The 8,511-nt window shown below is 38.0% G+C and overlaps 1 protein-coding gene across 1 annotated transcript; it reads left to right on the top strand.

Moving 5' to 3' along the window:
- Window positions 1-1,196: 1,196 nt before the first annotated feature.
- LOC113045216 (dual specificity mitogen-activated protein kinase kinase 2-like) lies at window positions 1,197-7,856 on the top strand. Its single transcript, XM_026205440.1, has 11 exons — window positions 1,197-1,901; window positions 1,978-2,188; window positions 3,117-3,263; window positions 3,346-3,423; window positions 4,485-4,536; window positions 4,912-5,036; window positions 5,162-5,375; window positions 6,326-6,378; window positions 6,531-6,592; window positions 6,686-6,731; window positions 6,937-7,856. Exons 1-11 carry the CDS (start codon window positions 1,813-1,815, stop codon window positions 7,045-7,047), a joined length of 1,188 nt encoding a protein of 395 aa, XP_026061225.1. The 5' UTR covers window positions 1,197-1,812; the 3' UTR covers window positions 7,048-7,856.
- The last annotated feature ends 655 nt before the right edge of the window (window positions 7,857-8,511 follow it).

Genomic DNA, 8,511 nt, shown 5'->3' on the forward strand with positions numbered 1-8,511 from the left:
GTGTACATGTAAATATTATACATGTATATATTTTACTTAAGGAGCTCATTAATTAAACACAATCTGGAACTCATGTCCACAATTTTTTTATATTGTGTCTGAATTTGATTAATAATTATTACACAAATAGTATTTAAAAATTACATTTCAATTTTTTTTATTTTACTCTTTAATTTACTATTAATTTATTCTTCATTTTTGTCTATTCTGTATTATTCCACCCTTGATATTACATATTCTTCTTGCTATTGTTAACCTATTGTTGTTCAGTTATTTATTATGGTATTATTCATATTATACAAATAATTTTATACTATTATAAATCTATTATATTGAATATGTTATTGTAGCGTTGTACTCGCTTTTCATATTATTCACTTTACTTTAAGTTGTACTACATGTACTTTTTAATATAACATATCACTTTTACTATATTTCTACTGTGCACTGTATCAGTTCATATTTTCATTTTCACTGGATCCATAGCCTCATCAGTTACATGTGTTATTATTTGTTGTGGAGTTCATCTGTAGGCTAGTGTGTCAACTTTGATTTGTATTTACTTGTTTTATTAAATTTTCTCAACAATAGTAAATTATTAGTGTTTAAAGATGTATTACTTAGATTTTATCACAGAATTTCAAAGGGAATGAGCTGTGTTCTGATCTGAGACACGAAAGAGAGAAAAAAGAGAAAAATGTTGGGATTGAACACAGACAAGGCAATAAAATCAAATACATTTAATTAAATGAATATTCAAATTAAATTACATTCATATGTCACAGTTATACTAAATTAACATTAGAATTGTAAACCGAAAATAATAAACGAAATCAAGAAGTGAGACAAATGTGAGCTTTCACAATTCCTTACGAAAATTAATAATTTTCCAAACCTAACTAAATAACTGGAGGCAAAGTTTTTAACTGCACGTAGATCACAAACCTGAAATCGGTTGATAAATGTGAACGTTATCGTGTTTTTATTCAGAAAAAACCGGAGCTCCCCGTTTACTTCCATGTATTTTTAAGGCAGTCTTGCCCTCACTAACATGGCGGCGGCGTTGACGTATCGCAGCAACGGCTCAGAGCGGCCAATGAGGCGTCTAGTTATTTATATGTCTATGCCAACCGCCAGTTAAACTCTAAAAGAAGAAGAAGTAGCGAGCGTTCTTCTCTCATCTCGCGAGAGTTGGCGCGGGATCTGCGCTCTGATGTTTCCGGTAACCTGCGGAGCGAGCAGCTGGGCCGAAGCTCACCGCGCCCTCTTCCTCCTCAGCCTCCTCTACCGGGACATTCCGCTCACCGGAATCGCCCTCACCCTCCACGGAGCTCGGGAGCTCATTTACCGTTACATGAGAGATCCAGAGAGCGCTGACAGGCGCTTTAAACCTCAGCGGACACTCGAACCGATGCTAGCAAGCTAACAGCATCCTGTCGCGCGGACAGATAAATCAAAACAATGTATTTATTTATTACTCCTAGTTCATTTATACTGCTTTTATAAAGCAAATGTGCTTCTCGCTCAGACACAGGTGTGGTGTTACGTGTGTTAGCGACAGTAGCACGTGTTGTTTCTAAGTTACAGGTGCTTTTACTCTTAGTTTGTTGTTTATCTCTGTGTATTATAAGAGTCCGCATTAGTAAAGTGAATGTCAGCTCATTCATACTCTTAGAGGTTTAATAAAACAATGAGAAGATCTGAACAGTATATAGACTGATCTGGGAACTTAGCAGCTTGATGTCAAGCTGTGAATCAGAGTTATTACACAGTAAAGCTCAGTCTGAGCTCGTCTTAGATTAAACATCAGCCATGGCTCCGAAGAAGAGACCCGAGCCCATAGTTATAACCGGATCAGTGGAAGCACAGACGAGCTCTACATCCATCGACGCAGCTTCAGAGTAAGTTTGAAGTCCAGTCTGGGAAGAGAAGATCGTGTGCATGTCCCTTGACCTCTTTTCATTCATTTAATCTCAGAGCGAATCTCGAGGCCCTGCAGAAGAAGCTGGAAGAGCTGGATCTGGACGAGCAGCAGAAGAAGCGTCTGGAAGCTTTCCTCACGCAGAAAGCACATCTGGGCGAGCTGAAAGATGACGATTTCCAGCATATCAGTGAACTGGGCGCTGGGAACGGAGGGGTGGTTAATAAAGTGTGCCACAAACCCTCCGGCCTCGTAATGGCCCGGAAGGTGAGCCTCCAACGTTTATCATCTGCCATTTTCATCACAAACAGTTTGACAGAAGGTTAATTTCATGTCAACTCAACCAGGGGTCCCCGGGTTTAAATGTATGATTTAGCTAAAAAAAAAAAAGAAAAGAAAGAAAGACATGTATAGTGATGAAAGCCAAAATATTAAATGTCTTTGATGAATATGTACTGCGTAATCCAGTGTTTTGTAGATGGGGGTCAGAGTCAGATTACAGAGGGGTAAAAATGACTTCAGAAAGATGGCAGCATCGTAATCTTACTTTTACACAGAGATTGTTAGATCTGTTAGTAAAAGCTGTTGACTTCAGCAATCTTTGTTGTGTTATGTGCCAATGGTGACCATCCAAAAATGAGGAAAGAGCACTTTTCAAGTTTTTTCTCCAAAGTTTGCATGCTTGTGACTCAAGAAGTATTAAAGATATCTTAAAGCCCTTTTAGACATTGGGTCTGAACAAACTTTTCTTTAGATATCTTTATTTTTACGGCCCCATATGGTTCAGTTCCAGAGATATTAGAATCGTAATATGGCTCCAGGAGTAAACCGTGTGATTATATTGGATGAGTTTACCTGTTGGGCGTGACGTTTAATCTCCTGACGATCTCTATAGTCCCATTTTGACAATTGTTAACAAATGCATATTTCAACACAAGGAAAAGCTTTAAAAATCATTAGGAGAAACAACTGGTGGAGTTTATGTCCTAGAATAAAACGGAAACAAAATATCTTGCGTAACCTTAAACCAATTAAAAAAAAACAACTGCAAAAAAATGCATCATCCCATCTCCAGTCAGTCATTCTATCATAAATGTTTCCTGTTGATTTTTTACAAGCTGAAGGATGTTGTAATTATTTTATGCTGTAATTGACAGCATAGCCATAATGAAAACATCTGCATGTGTTTGTGTAGTTAATTCATCTGGAGATCAAGCCGGCCGTCAGACATCAGATCATCCGGGAGCTGCAGGTCCTGCACGAGTGTAACTCTCCGTACATCGTGGGCTTCTACGGAGCGTTTTACAGCGACGGAGAGATCAGCATCTGTATGGAGAACATGGTGCGTTGAGAGGCTTTTACAGTGACTGTACAGCTGCAAAACGACTGATCGCATTCAGAACTCGTATTCTTCTTCTTGTCAGGACGGAGGCTCTCTGGATCAGGTTCAGAAAGAGGCTCGCAGAATTCCCGAGGAGATCTTGGGAAAAGTCAGCATAGCCGTGAGTGTTTACTGCAATAATGTGTTCAATTACAAAAGCCCAGCTTCAGATTGTTTGAGTTTTCGATGTGTGCTAGTGATGCACTGATACAAAACAGCTCTATGTTCAATGAGTGGATCTCTACATTTTTACAGGAAAACATTGTGATTATTGTGCCACTGCAGCGGAGCAGCTCGAAATGTAATAAAGTGACAGATAAATGAAAGATAAAATACAGTAAAGAGAGAATGAAGAGTGAATATACAGAAGCTTTGTATGCCGTATTTTTCGGACTGTAAGTCGCACCTGAGTATAAGTCGCATCAGTCCAAAAATACGTCATGACGAGGAAAAAAAACATATATAAGTTGCACTGGAGTATAAGTCACATTTATTTAAAACCAAGAACCAAGAGAAAACATTACCGTCTCCAGCCACGAGAGGGCGCTCTGTCTTCAGTGTAGACTAAAGGAGAACTGAGCAGTATAGAGCGCCCTCTCGCGGCTGGAGACGGTAATGTTTTCTCTTAGTTCATTTCTCTCGGTCAAATTAATTTTGATAAATAAGTCGCACCTGACTATAAGTCGCAGGACCAGCCAAACTGTGGAAAAAAGTGTGACTTATAGTCCGGAAAATACGGTAGTTTGTTTTAACAAGTGGAAGGTAGCATGTAGATGTCTAAAGGAAACATCTATTAACCAATATAAATTTTGCAAACTAATATGATATTTTTGGTTTCTTTGCCCAAAAGAGGTGTCAGTAATCATTGGAAAGTTTTCAGAATGAAAGAAACATTTCAGTATTGCAAAGTGGTGTGAAATCTCCGATGTGATCTGAAGTTGTCACAATTTTTTATAAGAATAATTACTCGAAAACTTGAATAATTTGCTTCTGTAAAAGACAAAAGGTGATGTTTAGCACAATCTTCATGCTGCTCTTTTATTTATTTTTTTCATACGATGGAACAAATCTCCACTGAAGCTCTCAAATGTCATTCTTGCTCTTGTTCTTGCTCAAAATATAGTTTTGGAACAACATTTATACTCTTTCATTTTTAATTATTAATTTTTTCTCTTCAAACAGGTTTTAAGAGGTCTCGCTTACCTTCGAGAAAAGCACCAGATTATTCACCGAGGTAAAGAAATAAAATACTTCTCCACTTCACACTGCACTTAATAATTGTGCAGTTATTGATCTGAAATGTGTATATACTGTACATTATTACTGTGACAATAGAAGTTATATCTGGAGAGAATGTGATTGCTGTTTATTCATCCCCCAGTGTAAAAGTTCTTAAAATAAGACGTTTGTTGTAGTATTTCTGATATTTAAGACCTTTTTACAGATCCACAGGGACTTTTCTTGCTCCTACGTAAAGTTTGTACACATTGATTTGTGGTCAGAAATGTGAGTGCTGTACTCTGTCTGAATTAAAAACAGAAGTACAGAATCTGTATCTGTCAAAAATATGCACGTGTAGGAAGATAAGACTGTGTTTTCTTGTTCACAGATGTGAAGCCTTCCAATATCCTGGTGAATTCCCGCGGGGAGATCAAACTGTGTGACTTCGGCGTGAGCGGCCAGCTCATCGACTCCATGGCTAACTCTTTTGTAGGAACGCGATCGTACATGTCGGTATGTTTCCACTTGTGTTTAGAGAGAGGATCAGATGTGTTTAAGTGCATGTTTGCATGAAATCATGTGTGTGTGTGTGTGCGTGTGTGTGTGTGTGTGTGTGTGTGTGTGTGTGTGTGTGTCAGCCGGAGCGGTTGCAGGGCACTCATTACTCGGTGCAGTCAGACGTGTGGAGCATGGGTCTGTCTCTGGTGGAGCTGGCCATCGGCCGTTATCCCATTCCTCCACCCGACGCGAGGGAGCTGGAGGGCATCTTCGGCAGGGCAGTGATGGATGTTAGGGATCCAGGGACACACAGTACGTCTGCTCGACCCAGAGCCCCCGGGAGACCCACCAGCGGTGAGAAACCTTATCTTTGTGGAGGGCAGCGAGAGTCTTGTGCACTGTGATGAAACTGAAGGAGTAGTGAGGGATTTCTGTGCTATTAGAGTCACAGAGGTTGCATTTATTTGATGAAAAATACAGTAAAAAGAGTAATACTGTGAAATATTAAAACAGTTGTGAATGTTAAAGTGTAATGTATTTCTGTGATGCTCCGCTGTATTTTCAGCATCATTCCTCCAGTCTTCAGTGTCACATGATCTTCAGAAATCAGAATAATATGATCATTTACTGCTCAAGAAACATTTCTGATTATTATCAATGTTGAAATCAGTTGTGCTGTTCAATATTTTTGTGAAACTGAGATGCATTGTATTTTTCAGGATTCACAGATGAACAGAAAGTTCAGAAGAACAGCATTTATTAGAAATAGATGTCTTATGTAACTATCATTTTTTAGCAATTTTTGAACTCTTTCTGTGATTAAGTTTTTTGTGTGTGTGTTACAAATTTATTTTTTTTGTTAACAAATTTAAGTTAAAAAACGTGTTTAATTTGTACATTTTAATTTTAAAATTAAACGCTGATAAATTAATACATTTTTAACAACATTGATAATAATCAGAAATGTTTCTTGAATCATATTTTCATGATTTCTGAAGATCATGTGACACTGAAGACTGGAGGAATGATGCTGAAAATACAGCGGAGCATCACAGAAATAAATTACACTTTAACACAGATTCACACAGAAAACAGCTGTTTGAAATAGTAATAATATTTCACATTATTACTATTTTTGACTTCATTCCAAACTTGTTACTGATAGTCTAAATTCAAAGCAGTGAATATGACTAGTGTAATATCATGTTGAATGCCAGCAGGGGTCAGTATAAAGTCACGGCTCACTGTAGTATCACATAAACATGAAGTGTCTCATTTCTCTCTGTGTGACTGTTCTCTTTCAGGTCCAGGGCCAGTCATGGCTATATTTGAGCTGCTGGATTATATAGTCAATGAGGTGAGAGTCTTACGCTTTCAAACACAAGCTTCAGTTTCAGACTGAACGCCTGGACGCCTGCTGTCCTGAAGCTGACGTCTGTGTCTGAACTAACAGTATTCATTACTTCTGGTGCGGTTATTATTGATGTATATGTGTGTGTTATCCATCAGCCGCCTCCTAAACTCCCTCACGGCGTCTTCACTCCTGATTTCCAGGACTTTGTGACCAAATGGTGAGAGATGTTCCTCAGCAGGTGAAGTGCAACATCTTTGGTGCGTCTCCTCAGACATAATCTCAGTGTTTTCTGTGTGTTTTTGTCTTGTAGTCTGATTAAAAACCCTGCGGACCGAGCGGACCTGAAGATGCTGGTGGTGAGAGCACATTCCTTATGTTTATGATATCAAATCACAGTTTACTTTTGATAAATGTGTTTGATCATGAAGTATCCATTATTATTATTATTATTATTACAGAAGTTAATAACAACCAAGCATATCATATATCCTACTTACTGGACTGTTGCTGGAGTCAAACGTGTGTGTGTGTGTGTGTGTGTGTGTGATCTCTCGTTTCCAGAATCACACGTTTATTAAGCGCTCCGAGGTGGAGGAGGTGGACTTCGCTGGATGGTTGTGTAAAACTATGGGGCTCAATCAGCCCAGCACACCCACCCAAACATCTGAATGACACACACACACACACCTGACCGTCACATGACTTCCGAATACAAGCGTTTACTGATGGTACACCTGCAGAGCTGCTTGTTTGACACTTTGACTTCTGTATTCAAGGATGAATCTCATGGATCCAGTCAAGAACACAAACATTTCACGCACAAATCTGCGAAATAAGGGATGCATGTATTTTTTAGATCTTTTTTTTTGCCAAAAAAGTGCATTTGCCCCCAGAAACCCAAATAAATATTATTAAATTATGAAGCAAAGTCCCATACACTTTTAAAAATAAAGCTGTTTCAAAAGCTTCTTCACAAGCGATGCTATAGAAGAAGTGTTTTCGGTTCCACAAAGAAGCGTCTCTTTCTTTATAAAATCAAGGTTCTTTAAGACAAAGAAGGTTCTTCTATGACATCGTGAAGCACCTTTATTTATAAGAGTGTATTGTAGTATTTGTAGTACTTACAGTAGTATTTTGTACTGTAGTATGCAAAAAATACAGGTACTGTTATGTACTTGACTAATAAAAATAATTGCAAAGATGAAATTACTGAAATTAGTAAAAGGAAGTTTTGGTGAATTGTTTTGAAAATGTCACAATGCAAAAGCGATCTTAAATCTGGTCTTATTTCGTATTTTGGTGTATTTTTCGTTTGGTTTTGTCGTGAGGATTTTTTGGACACACACACACACACACATGTTCTCGTCTGGTTCTTCATCATGTGTAACACAGAATGATTTCTGTTTGTTCGTTCTTGCGTTTCTCACACACAGTTGCTGCTTTAAAGACTCAATAAAGTGATTGTAGAGGGGATGAACTGATTCTGGCTTGTGCTGCTGTTTGTTTAAATGGAGAAGTTGGGACTTAATATCAAATCTGTGCTGTTTTGGTTTCACAAACACGTTTGGCATCCGAAATAAAGACTGACATTTCAAAATCAGCGACTTACAAGCAACTCTTCACTGTTCCATGTACATATAATATAATGTGCTCTGTTTAGTGATAAATGATTTATATATGTATATATTTTCACTAATATATATTTTTTATGTCATGATTTGTCATTTGTTCATTATTGATTGATAACGATGCTAGGGTGTTCGCTGCTCCCTAAATACCACTTCTATGTAAGTAGGACTTTTCACCTGATTTATCTGAAAGCGCAGAATTAATACTGACTCTTGAATGAGGAAGTTTAATAATAGTTTTATTAATGTCCCTCAGAGAAGGTTTAGTGATTTCCTGATCCAGATCTCACCAGTTCATCTTCAAAATCAGTTTATGGTAAGAGTTTGTCGATGTGATGATTTAGTCATGTTGCACAAGTTTGCGCTCCTCGTGTTCTGATGTGAGGGATGTGACGCCTGTGTCAGCCAGCAGGGGGCAGTACACAATTTGTTTTTTTTGAAATTGAGAAAACTTCACCAGATTTTTGAGGTTTATCAACTTTTTGGTGTAAAGACTGAAACCGAGAAG

Source organism: Carassius auratus, chromosome 27 (assembly GCF_003368295.1).
Source record: "Carassius auratus strain Wakin chromosome 27, ASM336829v1, whole genome shotgun sequence".
Lineage (NCBI taxonomy): Eukaryota > Metazoa > Chordata > Actinopteri > Cypriniformes > Cyprinidae > Carassius > Carassius auratus.

Bases quoted from the DNA above. Each gene is read 5' to 3' on its own strand.
- LOC113045216 (XM_026205440.1), top strand. From the start codon at position 1,813: ATGGCTCCGAAGAAGAGACCCGAGCCCATAGTTATAACCGGATCAGTG. The intron at 5,376-6,325 runs GTGAGAAACCTT...GTTCTCTTTCAG, and splicing joins CCCCGGGAGACCCACCAGCG to GTCCAGGGCCAGTCATGGCT. The intron at 6,732-6,936 runs GTGAGAGCACAT...TCTCGTTTCCAG, and splicing joins CGGACCTGAAGATGCTGGTG to AATCACACGTTTATTAAGCG.